Source organism: Sceloporus occidentalis, unplaced genomic scaffold (assembly GCF_023333645.1).
Source record: "Sceloporus occidentalis isolate IW3139 unplaced genomic scaffold, rSceOcc1.0.p SCAF_5, whole genome shotgun sequence".
Lineage (NCBI taxonomy): Eukaryota > Metazoa > Chordata > Lepidosauria > Squamata > Phrynosomatidae > Sceloporus > Sceloporus occidentalis.
Genome location: NW_028316985.1, coordinates 162,198,727 through 162,217,110, shown reverse-complemented (window position 1 = coordinate 162,217,110; position 18,384 = coordinate 162,198,727). Strand labels below are relative to the sequence as shown.

Genomic DNA, 18,384 nt, shown 5'->3' with positions numbered 1-18,384 from the left:
CGGAAGGCTGCAAGCCTGAGTCAAGCTTGAGCCCTTTCGCTGGTATTGAACTCACAACCTTATGGTTTTGAGTGAGTGGCTGCAGTACAGGCATTTAACCACTGCGCCACCAGGGCTTCAATTTCTATTTGAAATAGCATTATAGATCCTTAGAGGAGCTGAACAACTGCCAAAGATGGCATTTTCTCTAACTTCACCATGAACTGAAAATGTGAGAACCTCCAACACACAGAAGAGCAGGAGATCAGTACCAACTGTTAGGATACAACTAATATAGCGCAGTACCACCATTCATTTCTTTTAATATTGAAAGACCGATATTCAAAGATCTTCTACAATTGGATTTTTTTTTAGAATTTTAGATTATTTCTTATTATTTAGGCCTCGCAAGTGCTTTTAGATATATTTATAGGGGTGGTTCTCAGGTCTCATTGATATATTCAAATAATACATGCAAAGAGCAGAGTGATAGTATATAAGGTAAGTCATGGAGGTGATGTTGCTCCTCATGAGGTTATGGAGATTATAAACCACACCACTGTAACATACTCTTTTAAAAACAGGTTAGACTGAAATCAGCAGTACTGTCTTCTCAGAAATGACTTGCAGATGGTTGTCTTTCATGTGGTGACATCACTCTTTATCCATGTACTTTACCCAGCTGTGAGCAAACATACTTTCACTAGCCTGCCTCTATCTGCAAGTAACTTCAATTATGAATAATTGCCATATTTTCCCCTCCTGCATCTTATATTCTGCAATATTCCTAGATTACACTTTGCTTTAATAGATTGCAAATCGCAGAACAACCAATAAATGTATTATGGAGGTTAATTTTTAATCAATTTATTTACTAATTTGGATCCTGGCTGGTCTTGTTATAAATGTTTGTTATTTCTTCACTGAGTTATTTGGCTCTTAAATTAAAGTAATCAACTCTTCCATTTAAATTATGGAGGGGCACAAAGATGTCAAGAAAAAAACTTTCTGGTTTTAATAATTATTATTTGAAATGAAACACAGGCTGTTCTACTGGAATCTCTTCAAATGAAGTCTCAGAACAAAAAGTTACAAAGCAAATCTGTTCCACACCCATTACAAGATTAACCAAAGGCCTGGAGATATATAGTCATCTCATTTTTCTAAATGCAGCTATGGAAAGACTAAAGGAAAAACACCCAGCAAAAGAAAGTTCACACATATACACAAATATCCTTTGCAAGGAATCAGAATGTTGTTTTCCTAAACCACCTATTTCCCCACTGCCCTACTCCAGATCTGCAGAAATATTTAGCTGGAATTGAACCATACAATTAATACTTTCAAAGCACACGCTCTTCTCCTGACCTATGCTAGTAACATGGAGAGCATGATTATTCATTCAAATCTCTTATCAAAAGGCACACAATTATGCATACTGCGTATTTTTCAGATCGCATACCTGTAATGCTTCATGGATATTGCCATTGTAGTCAATGATTTCCGTGGCACCTTGATCACCTTTTTGTCCAGGTGGGCCCTGTAACATATTCATCCCATCACCAAAGCTCCACCATATTGTTTTAACCAAGAGTAAAATATACAAATGACTGACTTCTCCAACTTTCAGCTAATCTGAGAAAGGATGCCTAAAAGCTTACCTGATCTACAATGTGCATCATGACTCTATTCTGCTACCATTTAGTTTAAATAATGAACCAGCAGCTGGCTCCAGTCTGAACACAATGGATTTATGAGTGTTCATGATGACTGCAAGTGTGAGTTCTATACACATAAGAGATACATGTCTGTACAGAAGAGTTTGTTATATCCCTGAATGAGCCAGAACATAGAGACTGGCTGCTTCAAATGGACAGGCCCTCCCATTAAGACATACCAACTTTGTGTGAGGAAAGTGAAAGTGCAAGGAATGAAACTAGCAAACATTTCTCTTCATATATGAAATACACATGCTTACTAAATACGTAGGGTTATGGTTGCATTGCAGATTATATATATATGCCTACTTTTTAAACAATAAAGCCAACAGTGTAAATATATTCCAGTGTAGTTATGCTGGATCCTCCACTACATAATGGTTGATTAGCTTCCCATCTACCAAGTAAAAATGATACAGAGGGCTGTTTCTGTGCTTGTGAAATGATTGGCTGTACTATGGACTTTGAAAAGCACAAAACAGCAATAGCAATAGCAAGTACATTTCTATATTGCTTATCAGTGAATTAACATTCCCTACGTGGTTTACAATGTGTAAGCCAATTCCCCCAGCTGAGTACTCAATTTATCGACCTACAAAATAGAGGGCTGAGTGGACACTGGAGTCCTACCTGGGATCAAACTCACAATATTATGGCTGTGACTGGCTGCAGTAGTGGCATTTAGCCACTGTGCCACCAGAGCATTTAAGCACTGTGCCGCTACAACCAGATATAACATGCTACCCTAAAAGGATTCCAGCCTAAGACTGAAACTCTCTGGTGGACAGTGGTGGGGTATTATCAAAGAAACTGAGCTGCAAATAAAGAAGTCTCTAGTTTGATCTGTCCCATAGTCTGCAATGTAGGGATAATAAAACTGGCCTAGCTTCCAGACTGGTTTCTATTGAAGACGTCCATGTAGTATATGTCAGGACGGAAGTGACTGTGGGTTGCAACTGGAAAGAAGGAGATTAACAGACTCTTTCCTGCATATTCTGTCCTCAAAACTGAAACTAATTTTTCAAGTCCTAATTGCAGAGTGAGGTGATGTGTATCTGTGCACATACCTATCACACACAGAGATGTATACACAGCTACCAAGTCAAAGTCTCTCTCACACACGGAGGGAACCAAGGTAAATGTGCCACTACACAAACAAAAGTGAATGCTGATCAGAATGTCAATCTGAGTCTGGTAGTGAGGAAGGAAAGGCAAACAAAAATTGCAAGCTAAATTCGGTCACTCACCCGTGGGCCTGTTGCCCCCAGACCACCTTTGTCTCCAGGATCACCCTAGTAAAAAAGCAATATTGATTTATAAACATAAACATATTAACTTTACTAATACTGCATATTACAAAGGGAAAAAAAGAATAAAGTAAAAAATGTTAACAGAGCACCCTTGATCAATACAGAAGCATGAGCAAAAATGAAATTCATTGAATATAATGGAATTATCAGTGTAGCCCAAGCATATATTTTGGACTGCTCATTCTGGAAAAAAGAGCTCTACACATAGAAGGGGTTTGTTCCACTTCCATTGATGACCAGCCACAGGTTTGCTTTGCTAGGTTGTGTTCAGTATAGAAGCAGAGTTTTAGAGCTATTCCTTTATTGCACTACAACTCCTGTGATCCTTCAATGAGCAGGGCCATTGGCCATGCTGCCTGCGTGATTCTGGTCATAGTAGTTCAAAGACATACCTTCTCTAGGCTCTGGACAGAAGTACTTCATCACTTACCAGTAAGACTGTTTCCTTTTGATCAGCACATAGTAAATCATGAAGTTTGGTTAAGCTAGTAGCAGAATCAGTACAGAGCAGTAAAAATAAAGCATAAGAATTCCAGAGACTAGTATTAAAAAACAAAGCCATTTGTGTCAAATATTCCTCTATTAGACCTCAGATAGACAACAAGGATATAGCTACAGTGGGGCAAAATGAAGGCATTGCCTCTCCACATAAGAATTCTGCCCTACCAAATGAAATGTTCTTCCAGTTACCAAATTTCTAGCATTGCAGAGAGTGAGACACTGAAAATCGCCCACTGATCTTTTGTTATATTTGGTGCTTTCACATTCTCTTGGTAACTTTGCCTTTGGATTAGTTGTTGCTGAATCCCTTCAAATCATTTCTGAATTGTGATGGCCACAAAGCAAACCTATCATGGGATTTTCTTGGCAAGACTGGATTAGAGGGGATTTGCCTTTGCCTTCTTCTGAGGCTGAAAGAGTGTGACTTGCTAAGGCTACCCAGTGGGTTGCCATGGTCAAATGGGAATTCAAACCTTGGTCTCCAGAGTCATAGTCTAAAATTCAAACCACCATATCATACATATTTCTAAATGCTCAACTAAAGGTTTAAGTTACTACAATGCTAGAATTCTTGGGAGGGAAGGAAGCTTGCATTGAGAGGTATAATTTTTAATTGAAGACAATGCTCTCATTTTGCCTTCCTCACATAGCAACATGCCTGATGGTCAAAGTGCAGTAACTACATATCAGTGAAGCCCCTCCTAGCATTCTTCTTGCAGCTCTTGTCCAGACTGTTCTTTTCTTGTCAACTAAAAGTGAATCACCTCTCATGGGAAGCCAATTCACTTTTGAGCTATGTTGCAATCCTTCCCATTGAAAATGTCCATTTTTCAAAACCAGAAGGGTACTTCCAGCTATCTTCAATTTCTCCCCTTTTTTCTTTTCCAGCATTTGTGGCAGTCCATGAGGCCTCCAAACTGCCTGCAGACTCACTGCAGTTGCTCATGCCTGATTAAAAACTCTAAATGTACAATTTATACCACTTGCTTTGTGACAAAAGCTGTTGTCTGTGTTGTGAGGCTGTAAACAATAAAGCACAATAATAGAACTTCAGTCGCCACACAGGGAAATTGATCTCTTGTGCCACCTCTGTTTCATAAGCCACATTTCAATTTAATAATTTTAGAAGGAGCCAGTATGTTGTAATATTGAAGACATTAAATCCATTTCTGCCAAGCAGTGTACTGGTTATCATAAAGCTGGTGATGGAACTGGATTAAAGCAAGACACATGAAAGTCAGGCGCAAACTAAGGGACAGTAGAGAGGGGAATCACATAATAGTGGTTTGTTTTTTTCTTACTAAGCATTAGGAGAAAAAAAAACAGCTCTTATGTCTTTGGGAGGGGAATTTTTTCCAATGGCAATGTATTAGGGAGCAAAAGAGGGAAGAATGTGAGCAAGGCTGGGCTAACCCAAGGCATTTTCCTCTCAGAGTAAAGAGCATCATGAATGGTACTGTATCTTATGTCAACACTGGATTTGTTCACTTCACCTGAGGGGAGTAGGCTACCTTGAAGGGAACAAAGCAGACTATCTAAAAGACACTGTTCTATATTCCAAGAGATAGGAACAGCCAAATCTCTGCTGTTGCTTCTTACTCTTCATCACTCAGGATCTAGCAATTGGCTGCTGCCACACTGCAGAAATAAAGCAATTTGAGACCACTTTAACTGGAATTTGTAGTTTTGTCAGCTATTTAGCCTTTGAGTGCTCTAGTGCCCCACCAAACTACAATTTCCACAATTTCAGAGCATCGAGCTATGGAAGTTCAAGTTGTGTCAATCTCTGCTCTAATGTCTCCAGTACTGGAAGAAAAGGAGATGTTTGTTCTTTTGCCTAATTTGGGCAATTAGAGCCAACTGGGAAATAGAAGAACAGGAAAGTAGGAAAGAAAATAATAGGCAAGAACATGATAGTCCCTTGATCAATAGAGAGAACTAGATAGTCCCTTGATCAATACCAGTCAGCTATTAATCAGGTTAACCTTTAATTAATTATAGGTAGAGGAAAAGAACTCTTACAAGGAATGCAGTAGGGGCCAATGAGGATTTTTTTTAAACTAAGACTTTATCTGTTCAAGCCCCAGTCTTTTTGGCTGTCCACAGTATCCTCAGCACTCTTTTCCAGTAGCACGGCTCAAATGAGCTGATCCCTGCCCCCAATCTGCCTTCTTCACTGTCCAGCTCTCACATTCATACATGGAGACAGGGAATACAATGTCTTGGACAATTCTGATAGTTTATCAAAGGCTCTAAGAAGCACACTCTGACACAATTTCATGACCTTTTAAGAATAAAATCTGCTTTTTATCCAACACAGTTTAGAGATGTCAAAAGTTTGAATGCATACAACAACAACAAAAACAGCAACAAATAGTTTTTAAAAATGGTACAAAAGTTTTTAAAGCTTTAAACAACAGTTTGGTTAAAAATATGGTGTTAAAATAATATAAAATGCAATTAAGACATAGTAAAAATGGGGAGGGGGGGATAAAAATACAACTCCATTAAAAGCCCTTAATGCCACATAAATTATAAACCAAAGGCCAGGCTGAATAAAAAGATGTTTTCCTGCCAATGAGAGAAGGGCCAATCAAACTTCCCATGGGAGGGAATTCCACAACCTGCAAGCAGACACTGAGAAGGCTCTCTCCCATGTCCCCACCAAATGTGACAGGGATGATGGTGGGACTCAGAAAGCCTTCCCTTGAAGATCTTAAAACTCTTGTATGGCAAGATACAGCCCTTCAACTAGTGTTGACCCAAGCCATGTAGGGCTTTGAGTGTCATATCAAGCACTGTGCATTCTGCCCAGAAATGGACTGGTATCTCATTAAGCTGTTTCAACAGGTGGGTTATGTGTTCTTTGTAATTGTCAGCAGCCCATCTGCAACAGTTTGGACCTGCTGAAGTTTCCATATAGTTCCCAAAGGCAGCTCACCACAGGAGTGTGTTACAGCGATTCATGTGAGATGTATTCAAAGCATGTGTTACCATGGCCAGATCGGACATTTCAAGGAATAGGTACAGTCAGTGCTGAGGGAGTGGATTCCCTGTACATTGATGTGCAATTTTATATTGCTTTTATTCCTATTTTAACAGAAATGACCCTGGTGTTTGAAGAGCAGTACATACGTATATGAAATACATAGAAAGACAGATCCCTTCTCCAAATACCTCACCACCCCATCTCATTGCACTAACAAAACCATTTGGTTATTACTAACCTTTGACCCCTTTGGGCCTCTAGCTCCAGATTCGCCTGACTTTCCCTGCACGATGGAACACATATAAGATGGACAGTAGAAAAAAGGACAGAAAAAGAAAAGAGCACAGTCAAAAGAATTAGTATTGACAACCAGCCATTAAAAATGTAGTAGAGACATTTTATATTAAAGTGAATTCAATGATGAATCTATACCAAGAGATGTATTTTGGTAAAGGAATACTGAATGACTTGGTGTTAATGAGTATAGGTTGTAGTGATGTATTTGAGACAACAGCTTGAAAGGAAATCAGTTTTTCAAAAAAGAAGTATTGAAAAGGAATGAAAGACCTTCATACAAACAGTTCTCTGCATCCACTAGGGAATTTCTTATGCCCCTTGCTGAATTTTCTCCACCCAGAGATCAACTTGTTACATGCAGTATTATCATTTGATAACTGAAAGAGAATCATTTTGATCTCAATCCAACATGATGCTAGCAGAACAAAAAACCATCTAGTATAACTTTGTAGGATGTAGTTGATGGGTATGAATACCTCTTGCACAACTACTTGAAGAATGAAAAACTGAGTTGTATCCCTCCCTTGTGGAAGTATGCAAATTCCTGTGCACTAGCACAACAGTCCTTCCGTTAGCTCAACGATACTACTAAATTCAGGTTCCAGACCAGATCTCAGCACTATGTACTACCTCCTCCAAGCATAGTGAGAGAGTGTTCTTTCTAGGTATGTCATAGAATTTTGTATTCTGAAAGAATCTGCCTTCTACCTATTTCTGTGGATGAACTAACAAATACATCAACTGAAAGATCAAAATGTCTCAGCACACAGAAAACAGAATTGTGCAAAAATACAAAAAGTAACATTAATCATGTGAATTGAGGTAACGTTAATTAAAAAGCTAATTAATCTAAACCAGAAGTCACAACTGCAAAATATGTTCCTGTTTTTACTGTGGTACCAAAATTGGATTGGGTCATATTCATGAAGGCCTCATTTCCAAACAGCATTCTCCCCGAAACTACCAACAAGTCCATACCAGAATGATTTTCTTGAGAAAGTACTAAAATGCACTCATCCATACACACAGAATGAAGTATTTGGCATTATAGCACAAATGTATTTGGAGCAATGGCTAACATATACCAAATGATGAACCTCAGGTATGGCAGTTTCACATGACCATGTGTAGAAATCCATTATAAATAGGCTTTAAGTACTGAACTTAGAAAAAACACAACTCAAGAAACTGGTTTTGGACGGAGTTTGAAAACATTATTTAAGAAGTTAGGGCAAATGCAGAAGTTCCATGGAATTCACTCAACAGATTAATCCAGGAAATTAATATCTCTTTATCCCAACTAAATAGATATTGCTAAATAGTTTTTAAATACATTCTGTACTTGTTTTGATTTTATTGTCAGCCATATTTTGTCCCATTTCTTCAGAAGGTTCATGTACAAATCTTACAGTAAAGAAATAATCATTGGTAGTTTTTTAAAATGTTCTCATTTTAATAAATGACAATGTTACAATAAATAAGAACATGGAATTTCTAAAAATTTAGTGCAACAAAAAGTTAACAATGTGTGCATGTGTGTGTGTGTAGTCCCTGCTAATTTCAAATGAAAAATTAGAAATCACTCTAAGCAGATGTTTTGTTCTGCTGAAAACAGTGCAAAAGCCTGCGCTTTACAGTATTATTCTGCATAGATGTGCTCTGCAAATGTGTCACTGATTTCAATAACAATTATGAATAAAAAAACCATGCATGCTTGCATTGTTCGTTTTAAATACTAGATTCCTCAGTTTACATAAATAATTTTCCATGCCCCAAGGTGACTGGCGTGCATTTCAATCAATTCATTCAATCTGGAATGCAACCTAAATCACAATGAAGTTCATTTTTACCTGTTTGCTTTAACATCCACTAGCAGAAGTTTTCTTTTTTAAAAAATTAAGCCTGCTACTCCGAAAAGCTCATAAAATATTTCCAAAGTTAAACCAGACTGACCTTTGGTCCTGCAGCTCCAGGCTCACCTCGTTCACCTTTCCCGGGAGGCCCTGCATCTCCCCTTTCACCCTGTCAAAAATCACAACATGCAGAAACATTACAGAACACCATCCGTGTGTGGTGTGGTACCAAGCAGTTTTTGAAAAACTGAAGTGATCAGCAGCACAGCATATTTCAAACTGACAAATGTTCAGCCCAGTGACAAACCTTTATTTGGGAAAATAAATTATGTTCTAGAAGGAAATGCTTTATGTTACTCTGTCTGTGTTTTCAGTATGAAAACAACAACAAAACCCAGCCCAAAACTGCAGATTGAATGGAATATAAAGCACATAAAAATGAAGAGATAAAGTGATCATTTTTGAAGTGTTGTCACCAAGGCTTTGCTTTATTTGTTCCAGGAACATCTTACACTTTTTTTTGATCCTGTTGTCAAGGTAAGCAGCAAGGCAGCTAAAAAAATGACATTGCTTCACCCACTGAAGGTTTGGTGTACTGTAGGGTAAAGCCAGTGTGGTGTAGTGGTCTGAGCATTGGACTATGGCTCTGGAGAACAGGGTGTGAATCCTGGCTCAGCCACGGAAACCCAGTGGGTGACCTTGGACAAGGGTTGGAAAACCCTATGGTAGTGTCTCCCCTAGGGTTACCGTAACTCAGAAATGACTTGAAAATGCAAAACAACAAATGGTGACATGCACTCCTGTGGGAAACATGTGGCCTTACCCACTTGTGCCACCTCATGTCCTTAGACTTTTGCCGAAGTTCAGTGGCCCAGCAGTGATGGTAAAACATCCCCACATTTTTGCCATTTTAAAGGAATGCCTCAGCCTTCCCAGAAGCACAATCTGCCCTTACAAGAACATGCATGCTCTTTTCATGCCTTGTTTTAAACTGAAGTGTTTTCTTTAATTGCATCAGAGAGCATGTGTGCAGCAACTACCTATTCAGACAATGAAGTAAAAACACTAATGGCTAAAGAAACAAATTAAGGCTTTATTGGAAGAACTTCACTAAAGACAGGAAAGCTACCTAAGGCCCGGTCCAGATGGGCGCTTTTAAACGCCCCTCGCACGTGATGAGGGCGTCAAAATGGCGGTGCCATGTACACATGGGTGCCGCCATCATTACGTGACTGACGCCTAGCATCCACACATCGTAGCGCCATTATGATGTCATGAGTGCAACATTGGCGCACTGAGGTGTCATAATCGTGCCACAGGGAAGTCCCACGGTCTGGAGGCTGCGGCTTCCCCGTGGACCAAAGCTAGGCACCAGGAGACCGTCTTTTTTGGACGGTCTGTCCCGTGCCTGTGGCCTCATCTTGCACTGTGGAAATAATGCAGTTTGACACTGCTTTAACTGCCATGGCTCAATGCTATAGTATTCTGGGATTTGTAGTTTTGGCTCAAGAGGTTAAGACACTGACTCTGTTGACTGCAAGATCAGCAGGTTGGCAGTTTGAGACCTAGTTGCCATGTGACGGGGTGAGCTCCCATCACAAGTCCCAGCTTCTGCCAACCTAGCAGTTCAAAAGCATGCAAATGCAAATAGGTACCACTTTGGTGTGAAGGTAAACAACATGTCGTCATACTGGTCACATGATAATAATAATAACTTATTAATAATAATAATAATTTATTTATATTTTCCCGCCTCTCCCAAATGGATCACAGAATACTCTTTGACAACACTGGCTCTTTGGCTTAGTAACAGAAATGAGCACGGCTCCCCTGCCGCCATAGTCAGACACAATTTGACAACCTTGTCAAAGGGGAATACCTTTACCTTTGAAATAATTAGCCTTCTCCGCCAGAGAGTTTTGTTACTACAACAAACTACAAATCCCAATATGTCATGGCATTGAGCCATGGTAAAGTGGTGACACTGCGTTATTTCTGCACTTCAGATGAGGCCTACGTTTACTCAGCTAACCTTGTTTCAGTTTTAGTAGAAGTGAGAAAATAGGGGAAAGATACCTTAGAGTATAAATTATACTAATATCGGAGAGTTTAGTTTATGTACAGAAGAGATGGAATGACAGAGTGATACTTACCAAGCAAAACCAGAAAGGTAGAAAAACCAGAGAGGTAATTAGGTCTAGATTTCTAGGCTTTTACAAAATTTTGTCATTTTAAACAAGATAATGGTCTCATTCTGTTGAAGATTCCTTGCTTGGGTCACTGAAACCTATTTAACCCTATCATTGCTCCCTCTGGGATCTTTCTCACTAGAAAATTATAGTATTATGATTCCACTTTAACTCCCATGCCTATGTTATTCTGGAATTTGAAGTTCATGACAAGGTACGTAGAATTCTTTGTCACAGAGCTCTAGTGCCTCCTCAAACTACAAAACTTAGAAATCTGTAGAATTCAGGCACAGCAGTTAAAGTGGAATCGAGGTGCTATATGTAGTGTGAAAATGGTCTAAGACATTTGTGGGTCACTGAAAACTATTTAAACCTATCACTGATACTCTCTCTAATGCTTTAAGTACTGAGTGTAGTTGCATTTCCAACATATGTTATTTCCATTACCAAATTCTGCTAGCATGTGGCACCATGGCATGTGATCTCTGGCAGTGCTGGGAAGAAACTGATCCACAGAAGCTGTCCATTCTTGACTTTATAAAATAGTTACATTTGTGTAACAGTTACATTGTGTAATAGTTACATTTGTGTAACAAATAAATCAAAGTGGGATTTGATCAAAGTAATCTAGAAGTTTAGAAGCTTCTGGCAGTTCCAATAAAAGGAAGAATGATAGAATGTCCCATTTATCCCATCAAGCACATGCAGAGAACAAGTAATATTCTAACTTTATTTATTATTACACGGTCATCTTTCTGGTGTTTAACTGATATTGTTTGTTAATTGTTATTTGTTATTGTTCTCTACCTCGATCCATAGGGAGAAGCAGGTAAGAAATAATTATTATATCTTTATTAGATTACTGTATATTATTATTATATCTCATTGTGCATGGCATTTTAAGTAGCACCTCCTCCACCAAAAATCATAACCAATTTCTTGTCCCAAGGAGCTAAATACTGTGTTCTATGAATCATGATGGAGTATTAGAAAGAATACTCCATTACGATTCAGAAAAGAGGAAAGAGAGTATGGTGTTGTGGTTTCAGTGTTGGATTATGACACTGGAGAATAGGATTAGAATTCCTGCTTGGTCAAGGAAGCCCATTTGGTGATTTTGGCCAAACCTCACTCTCTTGACCCCATTAGAAGGCAAAAGCAAGTTCTTTGAACAAATCTTGCCAAGAAAACCTCATGCCTTAAACTTAGGGTAGCCATAAGTCAGAAATGACTTGAAGGCACACAAGAACAACAATTAGAAGGAATGGGAATTGGAAAAACAGCTCTTGAATCAGTATGGAACTAAAGGACGAACAAGATTTGACATTAATTGTGTGCATTTAAAAAAGTATATCTCACCAGCCCACTTCTATAGTTTCAATAAATATTGAACCCCAACTGCTCCAAAGCTGCTATCATTTTGGATGCAAAGTTTCTATTGGTATTCCTTCTAGTTGCTTTTTAAAAATAAGAACTTTCTACTTCTAATGAAAAGTCAAATTATTTCCTTTCCATCATCAGGGAATAGACACAGGACAAAGGGAAAAATCCCACACACAATTTCTTGTGACTGGACTGTGCAAAGCTGAAGACTGAAGAGAGGCAGTGATCAGCCAACCCTGCTGGCCACATAAGTTAACCCTAATGTACTTTTATTTATTTTAGTTACACAGGAAAAACCAGAGAAGTAATTAATTCATGATTTCTAGACTTTAAAAATAACTTGCTATTCTAAAAAAAAAAGAAAAAAGGGGGACTATCTCATTCTTTGGAAGATTCCCTGCTTATCTTGCATTCCAGTTTGACTTTAATGGTTAGGTGGGTTAATATGTTTTGGCTTAGGCAAAGAATTAGGTTTTGAATTAAGCAGTATGAAGAAAGACAGACACGATAAGGAAAAAATAATAATATAAAGCATACCTTTGTCCCTGGTAATCCTGGTAATCCAGGTTCTCCCTGTGGACCAATGAAACCTGGTTCACCCTTTGAAAAATGAACACATCAGATCTTTGTTAATTTCACTGTCAACAATTACTGTAAAAATAAGTTTACTTCTAATTATATTTTTCCTAGTTATCCATGGTTTTCTAGCTGGAGTCCAACAGTTATAGACAGGTATGATTAATCAAGTTTAATTTCCAGCAGCATAGCACTCTCAAAGGAAAGCTTCATTGAGTTTAAGAAAGCAAATGAACTGGAAGTTCTTACATCTTGTTTTTTTAAATAGAATTAATGGATGTTATTCTTCCTGGATTATGTTGTAGACTGTGAAAAAAGATCTACCAAAGCGAGACTAATATTATGATGGATTAAGTGGGAAAAGAAAGTTAAGTGATTCAAGTTACACTTTATTCACAAATGACAAAATATTCAACATTTCTGTGACGTTCAATTACAAAACCAATTTAATTTTTGAATTTTTTAAAAAAAGGATTGAACTTAAAATAGATGTTGCTGGTTTTGGCATTAACTTGGTAAGACAATATTTGGGAGGTGGTTTGAAGGGAGAATTCAAACTAGTTACACTGAGAAGGAGACATGGTTTGTTTGAAACTTATTTTGATACAGAAAGCAAAACATTCAAGGTGATCTACAGAACCATAGAGCTGGAAGAGACCAGTCCTACCCCCTGCCATGCAGGAACTCACAATCAAAACACCCCCAACAGATGGTCATCCAGCCGATGTTTCTAATAATGCATGGTAGCTTTTGTTTATTTATAGATGACCCTACACATAGTATTTAGAAGTAAGCCCCATCCTGTTCATGGGGCTCAGTCAATACTTGGAATTAATTTGTTTAAAATCTCTGAGAAATAGTTATTACAATGTTAACAGTTTTAAATGCTGATTGTTTATTTATTTATTTATTTATTTATTTATTTATTATTACTATAGTTGTATCCTGTTTGGGACTCAAAGCAGCTTGCAACTAATATATATATATGAGAGAGTTGAAAGTCAGCATTAGCTAAGTAATGGTTAATGTTTTGTGTGATTTTAATTTATTAAATTGGAGAGTACATTTAGAGGGGTTCTGGAACTATTCTTGCTGATTTTAATTTTTAAAACTGTAACAGTAAGAAAGCCAACATGATGTAGTGGATTGAGTTTTGGTCTAGGACTGTGGGAGAACAGGGTTTGGATCCTTAGTAAGTCTTGGAAACCCATTGGGCGGACTTGGGCATGTCACAGCACTATCAGCCATAGAGGAAGGCAATGATAAATCTCCTGTGCATTAATATGGCCGAGCAACTTTAGGATAGTGTCACCATAAACCACTGTTGACTTGACAACACACAGCAACAACACATTACTAATCCTTAATGCAGGAATAGGTAACATGTGAGTTGTGGGCTACATGCAACCCCCTTCCCCCATCCTGATTCTGCAGCCATGAAAGGCTCTTAATTGTTTTTGGTGGAGGGAAGTCGGATAGGGCTTTATAGGTCGTGACCATCACTTTGAATTGTACCTGGAAATGAACCAGTAGCCACAGAAGCTGTTTCAATATGAGAGTTATATGCTCCCTATAATTGGCCCGGGTCAACATTCTGGCCACTGCATTTTGAACCTACTGAAGTTTCCAAATAGTTTCCAAAGGCAGCTCCATGTAGTTTTCATGCATTAGTAAAGTAGCTTAACAAAACGTGGCTGTAATTCTATACAAACAGGGTAGGCTTCTGGGTGTATGACTGCATTTTTGTTGGAAGAATGAACAAACAGGTGGCACTGGAAGTGAGAGCTTAATGGAACTTCGAATATTTTGGAAAAATTATTTGAAGACAGCAGGCGTTGGATCAAGGAAAATAAATAAATGAGTACAGAGGAAGAGAGCAGCAGAGAACTGCATGACAGACAGGATGGAGTTTGGAACAGGAAACAAAGGTGTCCAACTGTATGAACGGAGAAGCTAAATCAGCTCCTGGCTTTCTGTAGTTTAGGTTTTACAATAAATTGAGCCATGCTGAGCAACCTTTTGGCTGGAAAGATGATAAATTCTGATAAATTCTCAAAACCAATCTATAAAATTCTACAGGTGAGATTCACAGTAAATGCTAAATATACATTTCTTGTGTAATGGACCACCAATGCAGAAAAGGTCTTAAAATAGTAATGAAGCCTAACAGTGAAATATTGTTCAACTCAGTTAGTCCCACTGTGTTCAATGGAGCCTATTCTCTGGTAAATGTGCACATTATTTTACTTTGTACTTGTATCTCCTAAGATGAAATCTATAATTGCATACATCAGAAAAATACTGGCCCTTAAAATAATGAAAACTAACAAACAAACACTGTATTTGTTTATACGAGATGGCTGACATTATTATGGAGGGAACACGTTAATTTCAGGTTTAATTATACAGTGAAAAAAGAGGAAAGTGTCAGCTTGCCATAAACAAATAACTTTTGTGAAAAAACACTTCCAGTTTCTGAAGGCAAAAGCATTTCCTGAACTGATGGAAACAGAAAACTATATTTGGGTAAATTAGAAGATCACACAGAGAACTGTCTTTGACAAAATACTAAAAGAACTGATAAACTGCACAATAAAACCAGGAATAAATGGAGGTGGAAATGAATGCATGAGAAATATGTTTTTTATTACTGTTGCCACAAAATAGATTATAAAAAACTAAAAAGCCATTTATTGTTAATAATATAGAGAATAAAACAATTCTGAGAGAATTTGACATATATGTCTTAATTTATTGTAATGAAGTATTATTAACACAGAAGAAAGTAATTCCTGTGAAAACAGCAGTCAGGTGTTTGGAGGAACAAAAAAGAAAATATTGGCATACAATCAGAAATGCATTTGAAATCTCAAAAGGTCTTTAATAATCATAAACTCAAGTTATTGCAAGGCCAACTGTGTTGCTTGGTTAACTGCTCTAATTATGATTTCAAGGGACAAAAAGAACGAATTTCATGATGGAACATATTTTAGTACTGGGAATTTCTGGCTGCCGTTGCATCTCATGCTAACCCACGTAATATTAGCCAAGGTTTATATATTATCCATGAAATGTTCTGCAAATACAGTCGGCCCTCTGTATCCATGGATTTTTTTTATCCACAGAGTCAAGCATCCACGGCTTGAAAATATTTAAAATATATATCAATTCCAATAAGCAAATCTTGATTTTGCCATTTTATATAAGAGACACCATTTCACTGCTCCATTGTATTTAATGGGACTTGAGCATCCACAGATTTTGGTATCCATGGCAGATCCTGGAACCAAACCCCAGCGGATACTAAGGGCCCACTGTAAACAAACCACACTTTCCCACTTTCTAGTCATTCTTCTCCCGACTCTTTTGTCAGGAATATTCAGAGAGAGAAATAAGCCAAGGACAAGCCACTGTTCTGGTAATTACATGCCAGGTTAAAACAATCCACAATTTGGAAGTTAACAACAAAAAATGGGAAACAATGGCTTATTTGTGAAGGCAGGCTTGGACACCACAACAAACAAAGATCCACAAACCATTATCTGTACTTTTTGACTCTACATACACCCCAGAAAACTACACATCCAACCACTAGCTCTCAAAAATGACATCAATGTGCCAATTTGCTTCATTCCCCAAAAAGTTAGCCCCACAGTTTCATATTCACAATTACATGGATTTTACACACACACACACACACACACACACACACACACATATATATATATATTGCATGTGAAAGCTTGTTTGATATATTTAAATAAATAATTGTGATATTGCTTCCTTCTCCTCTTGCCTTACTGGATATTGCTGTCCATCCTTTATTACTGGGACAATAATTCCATCACTTTTTTTCTAGTCAGCTCTCAGGAGTTCGTTCTCATCACATACAGAGAGGGCCCAATGCCTTGTCAAAGAAAACAGCACTACAGGCTACACACCTTGATTTAGAAATAATTCTCATGAACAGGCCTTCTAAGTGGTTTATTTGTGCAGAAATAATCTCCAAAGGCTCCAGGGAAGTACTGTATAAGCTAGCTGCCAAAAGTGTTCTGGCACTTATTAACACTTGCTTTAGCACTCATATACACATGTGTGGCTGTAGGGAAACTGTGCAATGTCAGAATCAGGCCTTTGGCTTTAAATGTGATCAAATGTTTGGAAGAAAGCCTACTTTGGTTAATGTTCCTGGATGTTAGAGTCATCTCATCGCCTATTACTAATTTTTAGGTATAATGAGAAATGTCAACTTTGAAATGGGCCCAGAAATAAACCAGGAGCTAGAGAACATCTCTGAGATCTGGCCCAGATCCTAATGTGCCATGAAGGAGCTACAGGTGCAGATGGATGTAAAACCAACCTCTACAGTTCATCATATTGTTCTGTAAACCTCACTTTCGGATAGGCCTACAGCTCAATGGGAGGCCACATGCCTTGCACTCAGAAGATCCCAAGATTAATCACAGGCATCTTTAAATAAGTCTAGGAAAGCCTCCCTGTCTGTAGTACTGGAGAGCTGTTGCTGGTCAGCAGACAACAGTAACCTAAATCAGGGTTTCTTAAGGTTTCTAGCTCAAGGGCACACTTCATAGTGCTAAAAATTACTGAGGTTCATCTGATACAGAATGGCAGTGAACAGGTGAAGGCAATCACATAATGAGGGCAGATAAAGGTGGACTTTGCAGTAATCACCTTAAAATGACTGTCATTTCCTATGCAAATGCACATTATTTCACGTTGGAAATGGCTATATTCTTTGCCACACTGATTAGGCTACAGCAGGGAGTTCCATCATTCATTATTCCTCAAGTCATCCACAGCACAGCTACTGGCCCTGAAGATACTGTGACTCACTATTTCAAATGAATCTGACAGTTTCTTTCATCCCTCTGCCTGACTCCTATTCATTCATTCCTTTTTTCTTATGCTCTTCTCTCCCTTCTCAGGGGATGAGAAAGAATACAGATATTAACCTTTTATTTTTGCTATCCTCTACCTTTTTGTGCTCAGAGGAAAGAGACCCAACCTGTCCACCTCCCAAATACTGGTCAGCATTACTTAGCTCCACTGCCCTACTTCACTATGAGGACAGCTTGGTTTTCTAATCCAGTACAGTGTTATAGCTCAGCTGGAGGTGGCATGGGATAATAAGGAGGCACTAATATGAAGCCCACCTGAATGTAAGTTGAGGAACACTGCTTGTCTCTGTACCTCAGTTGAGAATCTCAAGCAGCTAAGTGATCCAAAATTCTGACATTGTGTAGAGGAGCTCCACATGAAGTTTGGAATATACATGCTGTCCAGTCTACCATAGTCTTTCACAACTGAAACAATTTGCTGCAGCTGATGTTATTTCCTTGTTTCCTTACTAGGATACTGTCTTTTACATTTTAAGGAAACAACTTATTTCCTTAGAATGTAGTACACAATTGAGTAATTCAAAATTAGATAAAAGGGAGATTATAACACCCATTTTTCACAAGAAAATCTGACAAATGATCCAAAAGTCAAAACCCCTCCTTCCCTACTTCCATAATTCAGATGGCAACTCTAGATATAACATTCCATTGTTTTATTGATATGGCATCA

The 18,384-nt window shown here is 38.1% G+C and overlaps 1 protein-coding gene across 1 annotated transcript in view; it reads right to left on the bottom strand.

Annotated features, from left to right (window-relative positions):
- The window catches only part of LOC149313057 (uncharacterized), a 386,934-nt gene that overhangs the window by 47,196 nt on the left and 321,354 nt on the right, over positions 1–18,384 (bottom strand). Inside the window, exons 19-23 of the mRNA XM_089525983.1 lie at positions 12,757–12,819; positions 8,748–8,816; positions 6,736–6,780; positions 2,945–2,989; positions 1,442–1,519 (exon numbers count right to left, since the gene is read on the bottom strand). Coding sequence (XP_089382109.1) covers positions 1,442–1,519; positions 2,945–2,989; positions 6,736–6,780; positions 8,748–8,816; positions 12,757–12,819 — 300 coding nt within the window. The remainder of the gene's footprint in view (positions 1–1,441; positions 1,520–2,944; positions 2,990–6,735; positions 6,781–8,747; positions 8,817–12,756; positions 12,820–18,384) is intronic.